This window comes from Apteryx mantelli, chromosome 2 (assembly GCF_036417845.1).
Source record: "Apteryx mantelli isolate bAptMan1 chromosome 2, bAptMan1.hap1, whole genome shotgun sequence".
NCBI lineage: Eukaryota > Metazoa > Chordata > Aves > Apterygiformes > Apterygidae > Apteryx > Apteryx mantelli.
Genome location: NC_089979.1, coordinates 57,881,490 through 57,907,081, shown reverse-complemented (window position 1 = coordinate 57,907,081; position 25,592 = coordinate 57,881,490). Strand labels below are relative to the sequence as shown.

Sequence of the window (25,592 nt, the reverse complement as noted above, 5' to 3'; positions counted from 1 at the left end):
CTGCCCTTACATTGCTGTGACATGACTGATGTCAGCTAGACTAAGTACTCTGCGCTCCAACCTTGCCTTTACGTAAATGCTTTTCAGCAGGGCTAGCAGCTACCTTCCCATGGCAAATGACTTCAGAGTAGTCCACACACACTATGCTAGATGGAGTCAAATGCCTTTCTGACAACAGTGAAGCAGCTGGAGGATCAGCATGTTTGTCTTGCAAGCAGCCACCACTGCAGGATTGGCTACTCTGTGCCGTTTTCTCTGCAGAAGGACTCAAATAAGTGTCCTTCTATTTGTGATCTGCGTTTTTGGAAGAGATCCATGAGCAAGCTATTTGCTCAGCAGCCTAATTAGTGAGGTCATCCTGGGCTTTGCTTGAATCTATATGTCCTTGGATATGCCCTCCAGGCCTGAGTTCCCCACACTTTGCAGATCTTTCCATATATTGTTGTGAGGCTCATACTTGCCTGATCAGGTCATTGTATCCTGTTAGGATCATTTCTGCTGGTATGTCACCTTTTAAAATTCAGTCTCTGGATCACAACCTCCCAACATATTCCAGCAAGTCTGTCTGAGTGGGCTTTGCTTGTTGCAAATCTCAAACCATGTTAATTGGTCCCAAAAATCAGCTGTGAAAGTGCACCCATGGAAGACTTCTGTGAATAAGATTTTTCAACTTCAGGCCTTGTGTGTCAGAGCCAGGATTAGACTTCTCAATGGTATGCCATCCTGTGCTCTGATGACTAGACCCCAGATCATTCTTATAATCATTATAGCATTGTCTTTCTGAAATTATTATTTTTAAAGCATGTTTACTCTAGTGGCATAAAAGAGCCTAGGCATAGTTCAAGAAGCTGTTACCTTATGTGATGTAAAAACATAAAACAAAAAGGTAGTTGTTAGGGGTTGCTGAATCCAGTAGCCCAAGAGAGTTGAGGCTACCACAGCTCCATGTTCCCAGGTCCAGCCAGCAGTGAGGCTGAGCACGTATTCCTAATAAGCACATACACATGCACGCATGCACGCACACCCCACACACAGATACACAAGGCTGGCCACACTGATCAACACAGACAGAAAACACAGCACTCATACAAACACAAACAGCACCAGCAACCTCATTTTGTTCCTTTCTCTGCTGGTCAGGAGGAAAGCCCATTAGTGGAAGACGTACATACATATATACAATATGGATCCCTCCAGTAGCTGGTCTTAGACACTCAGTCTATTCAGCAGCTGGCCACTGGATCCTTGGTCTCTCTAGTTGTCGGCACCTGCACATGCAAGGCCTCAAGGCTCACAGCCCTGCTCCAGTTGCTGGTATTCAGACCTACACACACCCACACACACACTATGAATCCCTTCAGTAACTGGCCTTAGACACTCAGTTTACCCAGTAGCTGGCCCCTGGATCCCCTGGTTTCCCAGGTGCCTCACACAAAGAGACACAAATATGCAGATGAGCCTCCCAGGCAGCTGGTCCAGAATTTGACCTTAACAGTAGACAACCCTCAGACCCAACAGTCTCTCTGGTAGCTGGCTTGGACCTCCTGCTCCCTCCAGGAGCCAAGTCTCAGGCCCCTCTGGTTTCTCCAATATCCAGCCCAAATTTATGGCTGCTCTAATACTTGGCTCCCAAGCCTCTCATCCTACTCACCAGCTAGCCTTCATATTCGCTAGTGATTACACACTGCCATGTAGACCCACACAATGTGTATGCACTCTGGTCTCTCCAGTTGCTGGCATCACAGACACAGCCCCTCTCCCTCATGGCCCCACTCCAGTTGCTGGCACTGAGACCTCCATACACATGTGTGCACAAAGAATATAGAGCCCCCTCACCCAGGAAAATATGGATAAAGCAAATAATGGATATAGGTAGGCCAGTGAAGATACAAGAATCTGTGAGGGAATATTGGCTAATGTAGTAGAACCTTTAATCCACATGCCTCCCCAAAAGCTATTTAGATTTTAGCAACCAGTGTCCGTCTCCTTCCAAAGGTTCACCTACTGTCTGTGAGTAGCAGTTCATCAAGCCTAAATAATGTTTAGAGGCCAAAACTTTAGCCTGTTTCCCACACATACAAAGTAACTAGCTAAGTGTAAGACTAGAACTGTCGATGTAGATGAAGGTGAGCAACAGTTTACCCAAAGTATTTGCATCTTACTTGTACACATTTTATAACTATTTAAATACATTCTCATGCTCAGTCAGACCTGAATCAACCTGCAGTTTCTCTGTGTTTTGTTGCTAGTAGTCTGAAAAGAAGTAACACCCACTTGTTGGTCATTGAATGTAAATGTACCTTCAAATCCTTTTGATCCATGTTTGTGTTTACTTCGTAGTTTAGCTGAGTTAGGAGATCCAGGTGCCATTATAACCTGCAGATGCAAAAGCCTGTACATTCTCTTTAAGTGTTTATAGCCTTGGTCCATGATTTTAAAGGCATTTAGGTGTTTCAAAATCCTACTATGTACATAACTGCAATGGATTACTCATGGATATATTTTAAAACCCAACTGAACACCTCTTGGAAGTTTAATGCACCTAAAAGTCTTTAAAGATTTCTCCCTAGGTGGCTCACCTGATCGAGTCCATGAAATCCCTTTTATAAATAGATTAGCATAGGAACACAGTGTCAGTTCTGTACAGTGGATTTTTATTTGTTATATTTTGCTAAGTAGTCTGTTTCTCAGATACCTATAATGCATATTGACTTCTAACCCTTTTAACTCAGTCATATTCTTGTTTTCCTTCCCATTCACTTCTTGGCCTAATTTAATATTTAGAGTATGCATTATTTTCTCTATGCACAAAATAGGAAGAAAACTTTCTTAAGATTTTTACTTGCAGATTTCCCCCTTTTCATTGTTTCAGTTGCTTTTCCTTTCTTTTGCAATTCTGCCTCAATTTCTGCTGTTCAATCCTCCCCACAAAAAAAGTGAATATATTTAGCCCTGGAAAATCTGCAAGCTGTCCCAATAGCTACAGACTATCAGCTATACTTTGCAAATTCGTGTCCCAGAAAGCCTTTTGAACAGTTTACATGACTTACATTCTCAAAATATCTCTCCCTCCCAAGCACGGAAGCATAAAATTAAATAGTAACAGAGGTCCACACTCGCATTTTAGGGGGGAGCGGCATGATCCTTTATGATAGACAGGATGTGGAAAAAGGAACGTTTGACTGCTAGGCCTAGTCTGGATCAGTCTGAGATTTCTGGCTGGTGAAAGCCTAGAACAGTTTATTTCCACTGGACAGATCTTTGGTGCGCCGATGGGAGCTCCATGTAGTTCTTCTCTGCTCCTGTCAGTCGGCACTGACAAGGATCTTGGCTGTTAGTCTTAGCAGTGATATCAGAGAGCAACAGCAAACGAAATACTCACATCGCTCCTGTAGGAGGTCCAGCTTCCTTGAAAAGACTACAGCTTCATGGTCCTGACAAATTGGTGGGGCAATGTGGAGAAGGTTGCAGGGCCTTTGCCTGTGATCATGGGTTTTTGGATAAACAGAAACCAAAAATCTCTGTCTTAAACTTTTCTCATCTACTTCTTGCTCTTGTAAAGGCTAAAATAAAAGTGGAGACGTACAGAATGATGCATTTCACAAGGCAGGATAAAATGTGTAAAGTGCCCATGCTACAGTGTAGAAGGATTTTCCAGTAATAGCAGGCCAGGCAATAGTCATCTCTCCCACAGGATCACACGGAAATTTGCTTTAACGCCCTGGAAAAACCTCAGCAAAGTTCTTCTGTATTTAGCTGGTCATATGATATGATTGTTAAGCTACTTCCTGCTTTTCAGGAAACACATTTGTGTTTATGTCAGTGTTGTTGCTACAACTATTTCTATTTACTGGAGGAGTTTTTAAGGACTATAGAGAAGTTCATGTCATAGCAGAAGAATTAACATGATATCTACTACTCCCTACTAGTCCCTTTTTTTCAGAAGGAAAATATGCTGCATTTTGATATATAAGAATATCAGAAAGGGTCCATCCAGTGTCATAAAGCTGGTTAGCATTTATGTTAACTACCAAAGCAATAAGCATAATCCACATGGTGGATTCTCTCTGACAGTTTGTAGCAGGCTAGTAAATGCCACTTACCCCACAGTAGCCTTGAAGAGGAAGGTCCCAGGGTTAGTGCAGTTTCCTTCTCTCCTCATTAGTCTAAAAGCTTCTCATGTTAAAAAAAAGATAAAAGTCCTAGTGGCTTGGCTTTGGTTTTTGGCCTGGCTTCCTGAGGAAGCGTGGGAAGACATGCTCTGTGCAAGTGTGTGCGTGTGTATCTCCACCACCACTTTTTCAGTATGTTGACCTATGGTGACCAAATTTGACAGACACATGAGTCCCACAGATACTGCAGTTGCAGAAAGTCTAGAAACAGCCCTATAACTAGCTGGCAGGGTCAAACCTTTCAAAAGGGGAAGGGACACAGCAGCAAACACAAAAGCATGCTGTCTAATAAGGCTAAAGCCAGCATATATATTTATTGTAGGTGTTTTGTAGCGTCTATATTTTTCCTAGGAAAGTCGCCATATTTCATACAGTCCTCAAACAGTTTCTCATTTTGTTCCTCCCTCCCCCCCCCTTGCTGTGGTGTCACTAATTGCCACCTATGCTCACCCTGAGTACTGAGGGTTTGCTTTAATGCTTTAATGCTGCCCACCTGTCTGCTTTGTAACAGTAGCTGTCAGTAGAGGTAATGCTGTTGTTGGCATCTCGGTATACAAGATGTGATCTAACCTCGTAATGTTAAAATGAAGGTCACAGCAAGTACAGTAAGTCAGGGCCAAATATGTTTATGTATGAAATTAATGTGTCTGAGAGAGATCCAAGTAACACTGAAGGAATTCTGCCATTTCATCGGAAGGCGTTTCTCAGCTGCATCTTCACACACTTTTCTCACTGTTTGACGAGATGAATAGAAAAATACTGAAAGCTGAAGCCTGAATATTAACGTGTGTTTCAGTCCAGTTGCCTCTGCGCTTTCCAGCACTGGGAGCCTTACTGTATTTTCATTTTAACACATTTTTTGTCCTTTGTAAACCAGCATTTTCTTTCAGCCCTTTGTTTCTCCTTGTTTTCAGCCTCAGTGTTATCATTCAGACAGGACTTTTTGCAGGGTTGGTGGTAGTTATTTTTACGCAACAGCTGCAGCAGCTGTAGAAGAGATAGGCATGTACCTGCCTGTTATGTCAGGCAGAATGTGTGTTTGGTGTGGCTATGTTTTTAACTTCCATTTTAATAGGTGACCTAGCTACATAAACAAACATCCAGAGAACAGGCTACACTGTGTCTTCAGCAAAGTTTGTAAAGTATCTAGCTTAGTGTTTTCTTACAGCTGCAGCCAAAAGAGCACAGAAATACCAAATTAAGGCAGGAATTTATCTACATTCAGCCCTGCAGCCTATCTGCATGTCAGAGATTTTGAGGTCTGAGTTGTTTGAGGAACAGAGTGAAAACAAATTTTAGCTGGAACGTATACTCCGCATTATCTGTATCACACAGTGAGTGAGAGGTACAGCTGCAGGAGGAGGATGAATCTGAGATATTGCTGACTTGTGTTTGGAGTTTAGTCAGCTCTGAACAGATGCCAATACAGTACGGTGCTTATCAGTACACTCTTAGTGTTTTGAGTGCGGGAGACATCAGAATGGGGAGAAAATATCTTTTAGAGAGCAGTCACGCTAAAGATTATCAGAAGAAATAGCATCTTCTGACCACATGAGTACCCTGGCAGCAGCTGTATTTGAAGATCTGTCTAGTCTAGCATTATGTGTCTGTCAGTAGCCAGTGATGGGTGCTAGGGAAAGCGTATAGTGACACTTCCCCCAGCATGTCCTTCTAAGTCCTGGAAATCAGTAATTTGTTGAACGAAAGACTGAATCTGGAGCGTCATATTTAACAGTCCTTTTGCAGCATCCATGAAAGTGCATAACTGCTTTTTTAACTCTGTTACACTTTCAGCCTCCAAAGTATCATGCAGCATTAACTGACACAGTTGAATTCTGTTTGTGAAGATGTACTTTCTATTTTAAAGCTGCTACCTTAATTTGGTGCTCCATGATTCTTCTGTTTTGAAAAATAGCGACTAACAGTTCCTAATGACTGTTGTAGTTTTGTGTCAGGTAAAGTTCTTAGTATTTCTGTTTTACCCTTTTTCCTGTGCACCCTTTTCTGAACCGAAAGTATTAGTCTAATTAATGTCCCCGTGTTTGAGGACATTCCATACCTGTGACAGTCACCCTTCTCTGTATCCGTACTAGCTCTAAGGTGGCCTTTTGGAAATAGGAGTGACCAGAACTGAACGCAGCATTCAAACCTTGGCCATAGATTTATGCAGTGGCACATGATGCTTTCTGCTCCGTTCTGTATTTGTGTTTGAATAAGTCTTAACATCGTGTTTGCCCTCTTGGCTGCTGCTGAGCTTTGAGCTGATATTTTCACTGAACTATATACACTAACTCCAAGACGTCTTTTGAAAGTAGCGACAGATAAATTGGATCCCCTCACAGTAGACACAAGGACTTTTTTTTTCCCTGTTATGCAGTTACAGATATTAAATTTAATCAGGTACTATTTTATTCAAATCAGTATAAAGAAATACTTCTGAAACTCATTCCAACTGATTGTAGTTTTGACTGCCCTGAAGGTTTTTATATGATTGGCAAACTTTATCAGTCCATTACTTATATTTTCCCTCAGGTCATTTAGAATTATGCAAGTCAGGTCCAAGCACAACCAATGTTTCTGTTCTAGACGTTGTTTCTTGTCTTTTAACTTGTTATTGAAGTAGGAGAGCACGTGCATCTTATCCCATCCAGCACAGTCTGCTTAAAAAAACACCTTGCAACACTTGACAGTAGAGATCTGTATTTAGTGTATAGGAGGGGAAGGGAGAAAGGATACGTGTAGGCTGTATTACAGAAAATAACTTCTCATTGTTTTATTCTCTGAGAACAAAGAAAAAGCAATAGACCTCTAAGACAATGGGTTGGAGTCCTGTCTAGACAGCCAGTTATTCAATACTTACTAAGCAAAGTATATGTTTAGGCGGAAATGTGTAGCTTTTCAAATAAAAGTGATTCATCTCACTGTGAGAAACATTATTTTATAAGAGTAATTTGGCAGCTAAAATCAATTATAAATTGCTCTCTCCAGGTCTCGGGTTTCACAGGTGAGCCACAGTTTTCTTCTTTTCCCTCTTTCTTAGATGGTGAGCAGCTCCTGGCTGCCACCCTTCACTCACTTACATAGCTCCTGTTCATTTGTCACACATGTCCAAACCAAAGCAGCATACCACTTCTGGGCTGCTTGACAAATGATTCTCTCAGATTACATTTGCAAGAAGAGCACCATTCCTCGCAATTCCATCCAGGCTTAGTACAAACAGCACTGCAGATGCTGCAACTCAACAAAGCCTGGCTTATTTTTAACAGGACAATCTTTAACACTGTCAAGGGTGGGTGGGTACTGCCACTGAAGGAATGTGGTCTGATATTGACTGCACGTAAACAGCTGAAGAATCCCACTCGGAAAACTACTGATCAAGAATTAAAAGGGGAAAACAACATTCACACACAGAGAACTGATCATTTTTCTTTTAGAAAATCACTCTGCAGTAGTGAGACTGAGCAACTATGCTGTTGCCTCAGACTGCAGCCTATTAGCAGCATTACCATATTAATGATTTAAAGGCTTATGAATGCTAAGAATGTAAGAGGTCAGTCTGGCCTATGGCCAGGGTTCAACCCACTGCCTGCCCACATTGAATAATCCTTTTCATGGTCCATTTGTTAAACAGTGTACCAGAATACAGGAGAATATGGGATTACAATATAGGTTGCCCGCACAATAGAATGCCATTACTTTGTGTGAAGGGTGTGGAGACACAGTTACTGCCTGTGCACAGAAAATTTGCAGAGAGATACAGCTCTGTTGTGTCAGATGATTTCATTGTGGTGTCACATCTCTATATTGAATAGAAACTTTTAATTATGTTAAGTGTGGCCTATATGATCTGTCAGGAATAGACAGCTGCCCTCAGTGGTCAAAAACTTTGTATGTCAGGACAACTTCATTAATACAGAGCACAGTTATGCTAAAAATGCTACATAAATACAGAGACAGACCACTTCTGCCTGAAAACACTTAGTATAAACAACAGAGAGAGCAAGACAGATAGGACTTCTTTTTTCTTTTTTGGTTTGCAGTAGCTTTAAAGATACCCCCCATGCTTTTCTTCAGTCATTAAGTATTTTGTTGTTGTTGGAATGTGGCAGAAGTGAATCTGGAAAAGGGGATAGGAGGCCACAAGCTGAATAGCAGAACAGATAGCACGTATAAAGGGGGTCGTGGAGCAAGGCACAGAAAAATAGCAGAAGGAACTGAGTGCATGAAGCTAGTGACATTGGGTAACAGTATCAGACAGAGAAAGGTTTAGATGAAGAAAAGCTAGAGCAGTGTGAAAGTGGTGGGAGCTTCCAAGAGAAAAGCAGAGGTCCTCTATCAGCAGCTGGAATTTTCTGGAAAAAAATCTTCAGCGAGGTGGAAGTCAAAGAAACAAAAGTGACCAGACTACTACTGCCTTTAGTCATTGCTGATGCTGCTGGTGACAAAAACTGCTTTGTTTTCACTGATCACAGATCTTGTGAAAACTAAGGCACTGGTACCCTATCAGGGACAGTTAGGACCAAGAAATATGAGAAGATAATTGTTTACTGAATCTAATGATCACAGAGGTGAAATTCCATTACAGACTATACTCTTTATCTAGATGAAATTCTGACATTAATGTAGTTTGCAGACTATGCTTATAACGATGAGTAAAACCAGCTTTATCACCCCATCCAAGGATGAAATAGCTTTTCTGTATAGGGAAATGGGAATAGCTCTTTGTAGCAACTACTAATTGCTGATTTCAGATAAAATGGGGTTTATTGTTGAATAATCAATTCTGAGAACATATTAGCTATCATGGAAGATGCTGACTTTAATTTGGAAAGCATGTTCACCCAGGGAGCCAGATGCAGATTGGAACAATATTCCATAACAGCTTTTCAAGGCAGCTTCCCTAAGCAGACAAGAAAGCAGGAAAGCTGCAGCTGGGAAAATGTCTAAATTAAGTACCTTTGGTCCAGAAGTCACCAAACCAATACCATTTCCACTTCAGCTTTTCAAGAGAAAAATATAGAGTACCTCTATAGACTTCCAATGTGTCTGGTTCAGTAATAAGTCTATAATCCTTCTTTTTCTTAAATAAGGTTATTTATGTTTTCTTGCTTATTGTTTCCTGATTTTGGAGGTGGGGGAAGAGCATTTAAAAACACTACTAAATAAAGACAAGCAGCAAACCAAGTCAAGTACTTAAGCAAAGCAAAATGCTTTGTAATTAAAAATATTTTTAACGTGATTATGGACTTCACAGTATAATTATAAAATGATCAGAAATTATTATACCTAACTGGACTTTAAAGGACTTCTCAGATGTCTGAAATTTCTCTAGTTCTATAGTAGATGAATTGTCCACATGCCATTAAACTACTGTTTCCTTAAGTACGGTTGCTTTTTATACACAACAGGGTTCACAAAACCCTGGTGGTGCTGACAATAGTTATATTACATCACTTATTCTGGCTAATTAGTAAAACAAACTTTTTAGAAAATGATGATCATGTGCTTTTTATGTTGGAACTGCAAGGGACATGTTTTACTAATTCGAGTTTATTAGGATATACTGTATTTCTAATATTACATTTCATTAGCTACTTCATAAACTAATTAATAGTACTACTTTAATGTTTTTTCAAATGAGGGTGAACATTTATTAGTAAATATTCATAACTGAGAATACGCTAGGAGAAGCCTACTATGAACAGCTCAGATTGATGTGTGACTTTAGAAATATCTAACAAAACAACTCAAGATTGAGGTCAGCAAGTATTTTATCAGCAGTCATGTCATGATACAAACTATTGACCCTGTCCAGGCCATAACTGGTGTCTGCATCTGTAAACAAAGCTGTGAATAACCACTCCAAAAATATTCTCAGTCAGACTTGCTGATTTTACTGTCCAGCTAAATCATAGGCAGTTTATTTTTTTCTCTGTAAGAGACTATTTTTGCACTTTTCTAGAGCAAGAAAACAGACATTGGTTTTCCCAGAAGAGGGGAAACTGTTCAATAAGAGATACAAATCAATAGTGAAACTCTGCAAAACTGTCACTTAAGCTGATTTCAGGATGTACTTAGTAGGCAGAAGTTGCTACATTGGTATCACTGTTGCATTCTGTTTCTCCTGAAGACCGTAAATGAACTCTGGATTAGAGAAATCTAGATGTTCCACTAAATTAAATTCATATTTTCATGCAATCAAAAAGAAAGTATGTACTATTGTGTATGTACATATGACTGCAGGGAGTTTTCCATGAGGCATTACAAACTAGATTCTTGGTCTTTCCTATATTTAATGAAAAAGAGCAACTCCTACCAGAGATTTCCCAAGCCTTCTTTCTCCTATACTCAGTAGTTTGCAGGCTTTTGCAGCTTTGGTAAAGCAGATGGAGGAAGGCATTCCTTTCATATGAAAGGAAACAGTTTGCATGGTTTCTCTGAGGCCAGAAAGTGAGTCAGCAGGAGAGTTAAAAGTTGAGAGCCTTATAATAGTATCCAGTTACCTCAGTGCTGCAGTCCAGCATTTTGAAACTGCCTGTGGCAGACCATAGATCTGTTAACATTCATGATTATTTAATGAATAAGTTATCCTGGAAATTAATAGAGATATCATCCAAAGCCATCATTTGAATATATTTATTCATGGACAGTATTTCTTAAAATTGGCACCACGTATCAGAAAATCTTGCCATCATTGACACATTATAATACCTGCCCATCTTAATTTCATAGCAAGTTAAACTAGCGGACTTGAAAGTTGTGAAGTGGTAAAACACCATCTTCTCCCTTAGAAAAGCAACAATACTTATGATTATAAATATTTTAACATTAATATATAACAAGGTAAGGTAGAAACAGCAAAATGATAAATGCTTAAACCCCATAAGGATTCATTTATTAATACATAGCTAAAGTGACATGTTAATTATGTTAGTATGTCTAGTAAAACCAGAGGTATTAAATCAAAAATATACTTAGTATTTCAGTTTTAAACACTTAAAAGAAGCTTGTGCCTTTAATTCAAGTGCTATCTCAGGAAGAAGTATGCTGAAATGATTTAGAGTTATAATTCTAGTCAGTTACAAATGATCACATGCACTGTAATTATCTTCACAGTACTACTGAGAATTACCAACATTTCCTAATTTTCAAACACCTACCTCTCTACACACTGTACCTTCTAGCCCAAAGTCCCCTTTTCCTTTCTTTAGCCACTCCCTTCTCCGCAGGGAAGGGATTCAGGAGGTTTCCTAGAGCATATTCCAAATGGTCTAAGGAATTTAGACCCTGCCTTATCCTCTCCCCCTAGATGGAAGGGTTCGTAATCACATTTCTCCCGAAAGAATAGGAAGGTGTAAGAAAGCAACAGCTTCATGTGTTTATGAAAGGAAGGAAATGAAGTAATGATAAATCCTGAATCACACACACAAAAGAAGCTAGCAGATTCTTCATTCTAGTTGTGAAGAGAGCAGCTTTGTTTTGCCTGCAGCTCATGAATAGTGCCTGAGTCAACAAGATCTAGTACTTCAGTGAAAATTCCTTTTTTGGTAACTAGAGAGTATGACTTGGTGCATTGGATTGTTGGTAAGTGATGCAAAGCAACAGGCAAAAGGGCTGGTGCAAGCAAGGAGGCAGTAAACATGCTTCACACCTTCAACATTTCAGTGCTACCAAGCCTTGACTGCAACAGTAACTAGTGCCTATTAAATGAGATAAAAAATAAAAATTAAAGTTAAAAAATTAAGTGGAAAAGCTAGCTTCATCTCTGCATACCTGCAGTTAAGAGCCTTTTTTAAAATCTGTCTTACTAGATAGTGCACACCACTTGCATGTGGTTTTCTGGAAGCTAAAAAATGCTGAAGTTCTTTGCTGTGTACTATGTATTGTTGAAGTGAAAGCTATGTCTCTGCAGCAGGCTGTAAAAATCAAAGTGGCTCCAATTCAGAGAATTATGCACTCCAGTTTGACTCAAAGCCAAAACTATCTCTGGAAAAAAAGTTTGTACAGTAGCTAATATCATCCCCCAAATACTAAATATACCTGTATACCTATACCTGTAGCAAAATTCAGATTCAGTAGCAATGGAGCTATTTCAAACACTTAGAACTTCCCAAGACACTTTTCCCATTGTGAGGAAATGCCAAATTTGAGTTACTTTGTTCAGCTGTTTGCATTTTGAACTGGAACACAGAGATACTTTGAGATGGAGACTTTGCAGCTCAGATGACCTTCAACAACTCAAGTTTAACATGTAAAGCTCTCAAAGAAGCAGCCACTTGGAAACATTTCAAATTCATACTGACTTAGTCTTTTAGATTGTTAAATTTTAATATAGTGCCACTGAAAACTATGGAGTGTTAGTTCTGTAGTAATTCCCTCTAGCTATGGAAGGCTGGAATTTGAGATCTACACAGTTCAGACTTGCAAAAGCTTTTGTATTACAGATGTTGAAGAGGCAATTTATAGGTTAGTCCAATATTGAACAATGCAAATTTTTTTTTTTTAATGTTGGTGCTCCCATTTTCAACACACATATTCCTAGGAGCATTATGCAGAGTTTACTTTTGAAAGACAGGCTTGTTTTAATAGAATAAATAGCCCTTAAGAGCTGAGTTAGTGACAAAGCCCTTGCACTGCATCAGTTAAATGCTATTCCTTGATATGGGTAGAAAGACCTTGGCCAACAATCACTATTTCGGAGTGTTTTGGGGGGAGCAATGCACATGAAGTATGAAGCTTTCATTTTAATATAACCTCTTTCTCAGTAGCTGCAGAGTAGTTTTAGTGTTTTCTTTTAAAGGAAACTTGACAGTGCTACAAGTTGCAGCCATTCTTCCCTGGGAGAAATTAGTAAGAACCAGTCCTTCCCTTGCCTGGAGACTTGTCTTCTCCCCCCCCGCCACTAAAAGAGCAAACACTCAAAAGTGGATGGCAAACAAACAAAAACATGGTTTCTTTCTTAGCTGTCCACTCATTTGTAATACCATTACTGAAGAGAGAACAGAGACCTGGCAAACTTGTCTGTCAGTCCCTTTAAGACTGGCCTTTAGGCTGCTTCTCATCACAACAAACTGATTTGAAAGATGCAGCTTCAGCTAAGTCAGATCCTTAAAGGGAAGGCACAAATAAGCATATGAAGGTGAAATTTGCAGATAAAAGTGAGAGCAATATTTCTGTGCATTAGTGACATTTGAAGTGAACAAACCCAGCTGATAGATCAGAACGGATACCACCAACCATGATTCTTGGCTCCTTTCTGTTCACCTGTTACTCTTTTAGAACATCAGGTTTTCTTCTACCTTCTGACCCCAGAAGAGGGCTAATCAGTGCAGCTGATAGTGAAACAAATTTTGTCTCAGTAGAGGTGTGGCAGGCATCTGGGGGTCCTTTCCCTTTTGCTCCTACTGCTTTCTTTCCCCAGTCCCACTGGTTCTCCCTGTCACCGAGTTTCTCTTCCTGGATAGCATCTGTTAGCAGATACAGGTAAATGTGTCTCTGACATCTCCTTAACTCTTTTGTTCTTGAGCAAGAATATATCTAAGCATGTATCTAAAACTGGTCATAAGCCAGCAAATGAAAACCTCAAAAAATCCCTACAACAATAGTTATTTTTTTCCCTTCAACAACAGGAGTCTGCATTTTGACAAAAGATCCCCAGCACTGTTTGTTTTCCACTTTGTTCACACTGTTAAGGAGACACTCGCTGGAAACAAGTCATTCTAGCAGCTCACTAAACTGCAGAAGACATTCTGGACAATTCTATCTAAAGAATAAAAACTTTGCCCTTTAACACAGCTTGTCTTGGTAGACTATAAAACTGCAAATATCCAGTTTAGAGCACATGTATGTTATGCAAATCTAGACAGTGTCCTGTTGCTCTCCCCTGAACACAGGGGCATTGAGTTCAGGGGTCTCTACAGATCCACGCTACATGTATCTTAAGTACAGCCTGGGATGTAGCGTCACATCTTGTAGCTGAACAGTAGAAATTACAAAAGTGAAGGTTTAACCTCTGAAGAAAGCTTCAGAAGGTTGCCTGTAAGCCATATTCCTGAAACTAAGGCAAATTATACAGTGCTTAACATTTTCTTCAACTGGTATGAGTTATACCAGCCAGAACTTTCTGTAGGTTTGGAGAAAAATGTAAGGAGTTATATAAAGTGTTTTTACTTACTTTAAGAGAAGTAAGGCTAAGTTTTAAGCTTCTGCTTAGTAGCTGCACTTTCTCCAATTAGATTTCATGTGATTAGTCAGTCACTGAACCAGAATTCAGTTATATTATGCATTCCTATTGTAAATAAGTACCCTCCACCCTTTTGTACCTCAGGTGCAGTAGAACACTAGTACCAGCAGTGTTAGGGAATAATAAACGAAAAATCAAAAAGCCCAAACAAACCCTTTAAAGCCCAGTCTGTTCAGAAGGCAAGTAAACAGCCATGAACATAAACCATGTTTTGATCAGTGCAAGAAAAAATTAGATACAAAGCCTGCATGCTTCAAGGTATACTGATTCTCCATTTTTAGTTGCTGCGGCAAACACTTGCCTTCTCTCCATTTGCCCAATTCTCAAACATTAGGCACCCATCCTTTTTCTGTTAAGAGTCTGTGAACACCAAACATATTTTATGGCTAAGGCCTACAAGCATTCCCACATGGGGAAAAAAGGTTAGTTCACCTCAGTGGACAGTCCCTACTTTAACATCATTACAATCAAAATTGGGCAAAGAACATCTTTAAGTAAAAGGATCCAGTATTAGAAGTGCAGCTGTGCTCACTACTCCTGCTTTGGTCTTGTACATGTGCCGTCTTCATCATATTCACCCATCAGCTGCAACATGTAAGTTCCAGTGTAGAGAAGAAATTGTCCAGTTATTTGTGCTGCATGGGATATTAGCTGAAGCACCTTCCTAGAAGAAAAGCCACTTGTTTAAAAAAGTTTTCACCAGCAGAGCAACATTGTCATGTCCTTCCTTCCCCCCCACCGCTCTTTAAGATGAGTTAGGTAGATACATTTAAGAATTCTCTTGGTCTTCCTCACTTCTGGGCAGCTGGTCACTTTTATGCCTTCTTTAGAGCAATTACTTCTGTGCCCATTGATTGACAGAAAACTGTTGACATGTTGCAGGCTTAGGCAGAACCAGAAAACACATTTAACAAAGTTGTCTGTCATCCTGTTAAGACTTCTACAGGCCTTCTGCAAAACCATCACTCAAACTACCAGAGGACCATTGAATATTTAACTTTACCTGAGAACTCAGCAGCATTCCTGCAGCATGAATATTTTGCTTCTTACCTTTAGGCCAGTCACTAAGAGGACATCTTGTGTCTCCCAGCTACAGATCAAACTTGATTAGCACTGAAGCCGAGCAATTACATTACAGAAGATGCCCTACAGCAAAACAAGTGAAGCCAGGCGCATTAACACTACCCAAACAGCAAACCTTAGGAATTCTCAGCTCCCACCAAATTAATGCTTCAAAGTAGTAAAATAATTCCAGGATTCAAATATATAATAGGGTGTGAGAATCAGTACAGATCCATAAACTAAAACCAGGCAAGCATCAGGGGTGTATAGTATAGACTGTGGATCACCACAGGATATCAAGGATATGGAGATGATCATATTTCAGTGGTCCCTTATTCTTCAGCTTAGTCATATCTGTGTCTTGCTTCCACTCTCCAAAAGACAATGGGGACATCATTAAATATAGCTGAGAGCTATATTCAAGCCTCATCCCCTCAAAGTTAAGTAGGCTTTCTCAAGTATGAGGTTAAGGCACTAGGGAAGTGGAAGTCAAGAACTGGAACAATTCCAAAATTGGAAAGGGACCAGTTTCTGAAGATGCAGAAACCAGACCAGGCTTCCCCTTCTGCAAAAGAGGGGGAAAACTTTCTGAATTCCTGTCCAACAAACCATGCAACTGTGAACCTACTGTTGCTATTCACTTCTCCTTTGAGTTCTAGCAGAGAATGCAAACAAAATTCTCTTCCTGCAAATTCATTTTTTTCCACCATGATTAAAGAATGTTTGCAGTCAAAATACAGTGCTTCCCAAGAACTTAATACACTGCCACTTAGAGCCTGGGAAGCCTTCAGAAGTACTGTACCTTATTTATGCTTCCCACACACATGCCATTTCAGTATGTCCTTTCCTCCTCAATATAGCACAGGCCAAGGAGCTTTACAGTGTAAAGAAAGCTGCACCTGGTACCAAGCTTTTGAGCAGCTGCAGTGTGTCACTTGCACATGAGAGCAGTTGTCGTGTAAGCCACTGAGGAAGTATTTGTTGAACTGAACATTTGACCCTTCAGTTGGGCAAAACAGGGAGAAACCATTAGGGGAAATGCACTGCTCAGATCTGGCAGGCAGTGAGCCCCTCCCACCAGTGAACTGCAGCTTTTTAAAGTTGTTTCCCTCCACACTCTGTGGGAGGGCTCAGGGATATGGCAGAGTTAGTAATTTGGCACTCATTAGCAGAAGGACTAACACAGTCTGACTCAAATTCAAGTAGCAAGTTGAGACAGATTGTCTCACGGTCAAATTGAAGAGTGTCCAAGGTTATTGCCTCTCTTCTCACTGTTCTCTTTGCCAGGGGGCTATTTTCCCACCCTTGTGCTGGTGCTTCCCTCACAGCTCAGTCTTTGTAGAATAGCTGTACTTCTAGAACTCCACAGCTACTTCAGCTGTTTCCCAGCACCACTTCTTTCTCACCAGCTGCACTGTGTTGGCAGGCAGGCAGAACTGTCATTTACAATTCTTTCTTTAACACTGCAAGTTCCAGTGCTGATACTCATCGCCATAACAGATAACCAGAAATCAGAGTTTTGTCAAGCCTCTTGAGCCAGAACAAGACAGGAACTGGAGGAGCGCAGCTGTCCACGGGCAGACCTTTTCTTTGAAGAAACTCTAATGAAGCCAGTGCTGCATAGTATACAGCAGTATAATTACCGCAGAATAATCAGATAAAATTCTCATTTACAGTCGCACCAGCTTTAGCCTGAAAGATTATGTAAAGGACCACCTAAGTACAGTAGGGAGGTCAGTCAGACATAAGACGGGGGATAAGATTAGCATTATGATATTTAAGACCTGCATCATGAGGCTAGGGACTACTTGAACACTTCAAACTAAAGACTACATGTTGCTCAGGTGAAGTGTAAACCCTGCTTAGAGGCATGCAGATCTGTCTGCTCTGTACAGAGTAGATCTGGTCCTCAAAACTTAGCAACTCTACACTGCCATGTCTCAACCAGAATTTGAAAGGTCAGGTAGAGCAGTTCAGGGCTGTAACTTAAACAATTGTCAAAGCAGAAGTATGGTACCTCTGGGAAGGAGTTATTTCTTCAGTCAGAGACAGACACAGCTGCTTTTGACAAGGCACAAAGACTTGAAAGCAGTGGACAGGACAGACTGGTATTATTTTGCCTCTGCATGAGGCAGCAGTTCCCAACAGCCAGTTCTGCCAAACCCAGGATCCACCAGAGCTTGGGCCTGGGGGAGGCAGTGGTCCTTTCTAGGCTGTTAGTTTGCTTAGAGATTAGCTTGCTTAAAAAAAGTGACAGTCTTAGTACAGATGACAAATACTGAAGACAGTACAGAGTATCATTTCTTCCCTTTCTTTTTTGTTGTCTCCATATGCCTTTCAAGAGGTGAATTCGGCAGTCAGGTTTTGCAAAATCTGAGTAAGCTTCAAGATAGGAATCTGCCATTAAGGCTCAGATTCCTATCTCATTTTGTCCTATTGAAGTACCCATCTAAAGAGCATAATACTCATTCCTCAGCCTCCGGTATTCTTCAAACAAGTCAAAAGTCTGGGGAATTCTCTCAAACAGGGAAAAAAGCCTGTACCTTGAGTGTTATGAGTACAAACTGATATGGTTTTGTCTTGGTGGAAGTTTAAGATTCCACTATGAAAAACCATAGCAAGTTATACATACTTTTTTTAACCTTTTATAAGATATCTATCCACCTTCCACTGGAAGCCTCAGCATGTTGACCAATTTGTAAGAATTAATAAAAAATATTAAGTTTATAAACACACCTGCTTCACAGAACTGGTAAGCAAACACAGGTTTTTGTCATTAATATATATGCCTTGTTAGCTTTGGAAGTGTATACTTACCGCAATACACTTTTTGCTCCCATACATTTGATATCATACGACACAGAGTAGATCTCATAGAAAGTGGCCTTCACATTTAAGCAGCCAATAAAATCTTTAGGGTTCAGCTTGTACAGATCAAATGTTATGTTAGCTACTCCCATTTTCTTCTTTTGTCTCATAGGGGTGACTCCATTTCTTGTCTAATTTAAAAAGAGAGAGATAGTTTATAAGCCTGGAGAAAAAGACAAGACAATTGCTAATGGTGCAGTTCTTCAGAAGCAACTCACTTATTTCAGTCTTTGGGCTAGTTCATAATCGATTCTAAATTAGAATTAAAAGCATTAGCACTTAGAGAAAAGCAAGTCTGTAGCTTATATAATTTTGTCCAAGTCCTGATCAGGCCTCTGAAACTATTCCAGACAGACCCAGTTTCTGGGTCTTTTTAGAACAAGTTCTAAAGTGACATAACACCTCTTGAATATTTCTTTACTTTAATCCGGTTTCTTTTTCAGGCTATGCTGAGACCACAGGTAATCCCAGTGGAAGCTGTCCCTGCTGTTTCAACAGGAAGCAAGACATTAGGTCCTTCATTTTAGGAAGAAACACAATACTAATTAGCAATCCTATCAATAGCTGCAAAGATGACATCTGTGAAAGTTAAGTCCTTATTTCAAATCCTGGCTCATAACACCCTTTTCTTACTAAAAGAACAGGGAGAGGGAAACCACTATTGATTATGCCTAGGATTTAATGCTAATTTTTAAAGGAAAAAGGAAAGGAGGAGTGTGGAAGGTTGTCTTCCACCTTAACTCCAGCCTCTCCTGCCCAGCAAGTTTTAATGAAAGCAGCTCTTGTACTCTTTCAGGATTAGATCACTTACTCCAAGAGGAAAAAATTAGTAAGCAAGTCCCATCTTTAGAGAGACATCTAGTGGATACATGAGTAACTTTACTCAACATATTTTATTAGAGATTAATAATTTGGCAGCTACCAATCTGTTTTTGCATGTTAAATGAAGCAATAAAATTGTGCAAGACTGGGGCTTTTCATACTTGTTACCCCAGTGCTCAGACAGTGCCAAGATAAATATGACTGAGTTAAGCACTGTACTATATCATTAGCCAGCAGTTTTATGCCTGTTTCTTTTACTTTGATAGCCTCTGAGCTGAGCTCAAACAACTGGCCCCCCATCAACAGGGGTTTGGGGCATGTACATGTAGTTAGGTATGCTTGGTAGCATATCCCATTAGCACTCAGGATATTTGGATGAAGCATGACAGAGTTTTCTCTACACTCCAAATGATTTATGGTGGAGTTGTGGTACCCTTCCACTGTCATTCAGGACATACTGAAGAGGGGCAGCATTTAAGCTAGTCCTGCAACCATGCCAAACAGGACATAGGGCAGAGGGGGAAGGAGCTAGGTAGAGTCATATGCCTAGCTGCAACTTCTTTTCTGCTCTTGGAGCTCACAGCCCAGGTGCAGCAGGTTGATAAACCAGTGAGACAGCACAGTAAAAACATGCAAGCTGCCCACACTGCCACAGGAGACTGAAAAATGGGGCAAGATTGAGCTATGCATGTAAAAACACAGAAATGGGTTGGCCTGCTACAGACAGCAGTTTCCTCCCCTGCACCTGGTACAAAGTTTGATGATAGCTTTCTAGCAACAATCATTTCATGGAAGGGCACTTAAGAATTTGACTCTTATTAATGTACAGCTATGTTACTCTCACACAAACCCCGAAACTGGACACTAATTTCATAGCATTAGAAGGCTAAAGTTATCCAGACTAAGTAGTTCTTAAAATATCTCAAAGCACCTAGGCTATCATATTTTTATGACAACTTTTAGCCATTTGCAAGATTGAATACAAGCATTTCTCTAGTCTTCACTAAACTATTACTGCATTCACCCCAAAGCAAAATTTATTATGTATTGCTTAATTTGAGCTTTTTATTTTTGCTCTAAAATTTCCTTTATGTTAGACAAAGGCTCAAGAATGAGGTTATTAATGAGCTTCTCCAAAACTGGGATTTTCCCCTATAAATTTGTTTTCAGTTGTGACATTTCATTCAATTCATGGCAGATCTTTGTCAACAGTCCTATGTTCAAGTAAGGGGCAGGAAAACAAAACAAAACACACACTTGATTTATCATCCAGGAAGGCTTAACATGAATCTGCAACACTTGTCTTCTTTAGGGGAAGTTTTCTTCCTCTTCTTCCCTGTCTCCAAGTGAGCACTTACTTGTGTCCATTTCTGTCCTTTTTCTAGGATCATGAAGTGTGTATTATCATCCAGGGACTGGAAGAACTCTTCCGTTTCTACAGCTGTGCCATCTTCCTCCAAAACCAGAGTAACTATTCCAGCAGATATAAGGAAGGCATCTATGGTCTGCAATAAAATAGATTATAGCATATGAAAGGTGGCATGTCACTGTGATCCTTTTTTTCCTGTCATTAAATATTAAGACTTGCTCATGTGCCACATTCCCTTAAACTTCCCCAGTAATGATTTTTAGAAGAACAGAAGCCTGTGGGTTACCTTCCTGGGAGACAGTACTTCACTATAAGTTTCAGCCAGAGTGGGAACTTTTGCTATACCTTGCTGATTAGCTCTTGCAGGCTGCTCGCAACAATTCCTTTCCGGCTGCTTCTGGAGGCATTTGATACACGGAAAGGTCGCCCTGCAGGCATGAGAGGAGGGAACAGGGTCTGTTTTGTTACTGCTCCCACAGATGCTCCCATGGATACCAAAGATCTAAGATAAAGAAAATTTCAGCTTAGTTACAAAAATAGTCATGTCAAGCATTGTCAGAAGGACTCTTGAGTTCAGTGACATAAGCACATTGTGCGAGTAATTCACAGGTCATGTTAGACTTTGGAGCTTGCTTTCAAAACTAAATATTATATAGCCCTACAGACACTTGTCTCTGAACTTTCTCTTGCCAGTGACATTTGAAAACACTTCTAAAATTAAAACCATTTTTAGCAGATGTGGGCCAAGTTGCTACTGAGCTCAGCCAATGTCAAGGTCTCGGTTACAGTGAGGCCAACAGTTTTAACAATATGGTGAACTGGAAAGGCAGCCACTCTTACTACATTCAGCGGTACAGATCATTCTCTTTACCTGCAAGATAAACACTCCTTCAGATGGTTCACAAGACTACTTTCAGCTAGTTATTTAGGATAAGCACTTGCTTCAGGAAGACTGAACAATTTTCTTATTATCCATATTCAAAACACCTATTATTAGGATGCAAATGGATCCTTTCTATATAGTTATAATTGACTTGCAAATGACTAAGACACTTGTTTATTTTCTAAATACTATCTGTAGTCTACAAAATTCCATCTAGTTTCGGAAATGCCAAAATAAGACTTATTTGTGCCCTAAGGTATCGAAAGAAGAAATGAGTCAAATGAAGTGAAAGTTAAGATCACAGTACATAATGAATAGTGCTGGAGCACGATAGAGAGCCTAGAAGAATTCAGACACTTCCAGAAAGATGTTTGAGTTTATCCTGAACAATCACATGTTTTAATAGTGACTGTTTAGGTACTCTTAGGAAAACTGAGCACATAAGTGGTGACTGTCTACTCCCACATCCAGGTACAGAATTGCTCCCATCTACATCTAGCGATAACTTTTTACTGCCAAATTGTACTGGTTAATTCAATAGCCAGACAGTTTGCCAAAAATCCCCTTCTACATGATACCAGGAAATGGCTGATCTGTTTTTAAACAGATCTTGTGTATGTAAGACAGTACTCCATCTCTCAAATTCTCGGGGTTTCTTTCCTGAATGCCTATTGCTCCTTAATACTAAATTGCACAGAGGTGGGGAAGGGATGCATCACTGCTTTGTTCTCCAACATCAATGTAAGAGATCAGCTTCATGGAGGAAAAAGTTATTCTCATATACTTTCACAGAGGAGGATGAAGGGAACTGGCAGTCTTTCTCTGCATCAAAAGAGTGACTACAGGAATCCCTAGAACAATGATGAAATAGCATAAAGTTAGTCAACAAACAATGTTCAAGTTTTGTCTTTTTGTATAAGTCCACACTAAGGAGAAGATCTATCTTTTCCAAAACTTTTACCTGTTTTTTTTAAAGCATGTTTTCTGGGATGTGAGGGCAGCCATTTTTGTAAAGAGGCAGATAGAGTTTCAGAAACTCATTTCCTTCTTGCTGTCATCCTGAACTGCCATTCTACACAGCTTTAGGTTACTATCTCTCATCTGAAGAGAAAAAAAAAGTTTCTCCTCCTCACCAGCTCCTCCGGCATTACTGGAGGAGCTATTTTATTTATTTATTTTTTTAGGAGGGTGATTTTCAGAAGTGTTATTCTAGTTCAAGCTAGAATACCTTCTTGGTAATGCTATTTGAAAACTAGGTTCCCTAGCTTTTAACATATGCACACATTTGGCTGGTAGAAACCGCTCTCCTCATAAGCGGGTGAGGGTAAATGGTCAGTGTGGTTTCCAGAAACTGGCACTGTTTCCAGTCAAAGGGCTAAGCACTTTCCTTCCAAAGAAGGGTCAGTGCCAGGGAGAAGGACAGACTGACAGAATAGCACTGACACAGGGCAGTCACTTAAGATCCATAAGGGGACGTGTGCTAAGACCGGGTGTGTCTGTTGATCTCTTCACTGACTAACTTAATGGTGCCGCAGTCACCCTGCTAGCCCATGGGCAGCTCCCATTCTGAGTCACCCGTGTCTTTGCCTCAAGTATGAAGCCTATTCAGCTCATCAGGGCTGGCGACTCCACAGGTCACGTAGATGTTAGGAAGTGCGATGCTCAGGATACAAGAGACAACACTTTCAGAGCTAGTACAACTCCTTTCCTCCTCACACACTTGAAAACTAGAATTGAAAAAAAAGTCTAGAAGAGTTTGTAGTGTATATGACCATACTGCCAATAGTTGTTTTTTTTTGCGATGACAAAATACCAGTCCTGTTAAACAATTTCCTTTCCTGTTACTCAAGCCAAGCTGTCACTCACAAAAGGCAAAGCATATGAGAAAAAGCCATGACATACATCTTGATACAGAGGCAGGGCACACGGGCAGGACTCAAAATCATTTAGAAGCAAGGGTTCATTTCAGGCACTAGTAGAGCCAGCTATATAAGCCATTTTTGCAGCTCTGAGCAGAAGCTTCTTCAGAACTCAAAAAAATCAATCACCTTACAGTGTTTCCTAGTTCTACTAGAGGAAAAAAAAAGTTGGGGAAAAAAAAGATTACTAAACCAGGACTTCCATTAGCTCCAGCAGACCGTCACTTAACAGAAGTCTAAGTCTTGGGTAGTTACTTAATATCAGTGCCACTTCATCTATGTTTCAATAAATCAGTCAATATCATATCTAAACTAATTCTGCTTACAAAGTAGTGAATCTGGGCTTCTAGTGCAGGGTGAGGTTTCAATTAATGGTACTAGGTAACAGAAGCCTCTGTGCTTTTATGCTCTTTTGGATAAGAGAATGAAACCCTTTGTTTCTGGGCCTGTTGCCTAAAGCCTGTTCCTCCCCCCCCCCCCCATGGCCACAGATTTAAAACAGCCCAGCCTAGGTCTGGGGCTCCTAGAAAGATCACCTTTTACTGCAGCAGTCCTCAGAAACCAGACAAGAATTCCTGATGCAAGGAACATCTCTACTAGATTGGACTTACTGAAAATAGTTTCCAACCAAAAGCTGATCAAGCCAAGTCAGGAAATGAGTGGTACAGATGCAGGGAGCATTATAAAGTGCTTTCTAACTTTATTAGAAAGTTGAGTGACTTAGATACAGACAACTCCACCATTGTTTTATTATTCTTTAAAGTTGAAAGGATTAGGTCTTCATTCTTCCCTAAAGGAGCAAGGATCCTATGTCAGTGGAAAATGCAAGAACTCAGAAAAAGTATTTATAATCAAAAAAGCAAATATCTCCACACTCTAGAATCTTATCCAGTTTGTTCTGTACAACTGCAACCAGTTAAAAAGGGACTTGCAGGTACTGCCCTAAGCATTCAGTGTAGTGTCAAGGCTGGGGGGAGGGGAGGGGGGGAAATGACAACAGATGAATTCAGCTATTTTGAGAAGAAAAAAAGATTAAAAGCCTGCCTTGAGCCCTGTGCACACATTTCACTCTATCTTTGTTTGCAATATTCCATGTATGTTTATCTAAGAATGTGGTGCAACAGCCTTCACACTCAGAAAGTCAAAGTTGCACAACACAAGTGGCTTCAGAATATGGCATGGTTTGACTTTTAGGTTAGAGTTCACAGACAAATGACAATGGCAGTAACAGCTAAGCCAAAAAAAAGCTAGAAATTAGTTAGGAGACCTGAGGGTCTACTGCATTATGGACTCAGTTTCTCTGCTAAAACAATAGTTTTAAAGATACCAGAACAGCAGCTATAACAAGATGCATTTGAGTGATGCACAGAATTAGACCTTTCTACATGTAATAAGCAACTGAAATGCAATCAGAGGCCTTGAATTTCAGTCAGTTGTCATTAAATACAAGTGGCCCATAAACTCTACCACGACTTCATGCCTGAAATGAAGCTTCATCTTAGCCTGCAACATGTTAGCTTCACTACTTGCTGGAGGCAGACAGTATCCTCGAGCCCCCCATCCTTGTTGTTATACCTCGAAAAGGAGATACGGGGGTTAAAACTGTAGAGTTCCTACTCGTGCTTCCCTCAGCAGAACTTCATCTCAGGCTTGAAAGGTTTTTGGCTATTTGCTATTCCAATCTAGGTTTGATCAGATTTGTTCCCCACCCCCCCGTCTACTAATCACTGGAGCTTGGAGAGTGTCCTTTGCTCCTAAGGAGCTAGGACTGACAAGTTACTCAGACTCAGCTCTTTGCAGCAGGTCCTCCGAGCATCTCGCAGAGGGTCCCAGCGGCGCGGCCGGGCCTCTCGGGGCGCCAGGCCCGGGCAGCGGGGCAGCGCGGGGAGGTCGCTTCCAGCCTCAGCACTGCGACACACCTGCCGGCCGGGCAGCAGCAGCGCCCCGCTCCCGGCGCGGCAAAGCCCCACGCTTGAGGCCCCTTAGCAGCGCGACCCCGAAGAGGCGCCCGCCCGCCCGCCCGCGGGGGCTGCGGTCAGAGCGCGGCGGGAGGGAGCAGCGGGCCGCCCGGGCCCGACACCGCGGGGCCGCGGGCTCGGAGCCGCCGGCGCGGAGCTCCCGCGCCCCGGCCGCCCTCCGGCAGCCCCGGCGAGGGGACGCCGCCGGCCCGGGCACCCGCCCCTCGCCAAGGGGATCGCCGCGGGCCGCGCGCTCACCGCACCAGCGAGCCCACGTAGTCCCGCGTCGCCTCCAT

The 25,592-nt window shown here is 41.0% G+C and overlaps 1 protein-coding gene across 1 annotated transcript; it reads right to left on the bottom strand.

Moving 5' to 3' along the window:
• Positions 1-10,794: 10,794 nt before the first annotated feature.
• On the bottom strand, positions 10,795-25,592 carry CIDEA (cell death inducing DFFA like effector a). Its single transcript, XM_067290725.1, has 5 exons — positions 25,555-25,592; positions 20,882-21,038; positions 20,526-20,672; positions 18,295-18,476; positions 10,795-15,079 (listed from the first exon to the last, which is right to left on the bottom strand). The coding sequence occupies exons 1-5, from the start codon at positions 25,590-25,592 to the stop codon at positions 14,947-14,949; spliced, it is 657 nt and encodes a 218-aa protein (XP_067146826.1). The 3' UTR covers positions 10,795-14,946.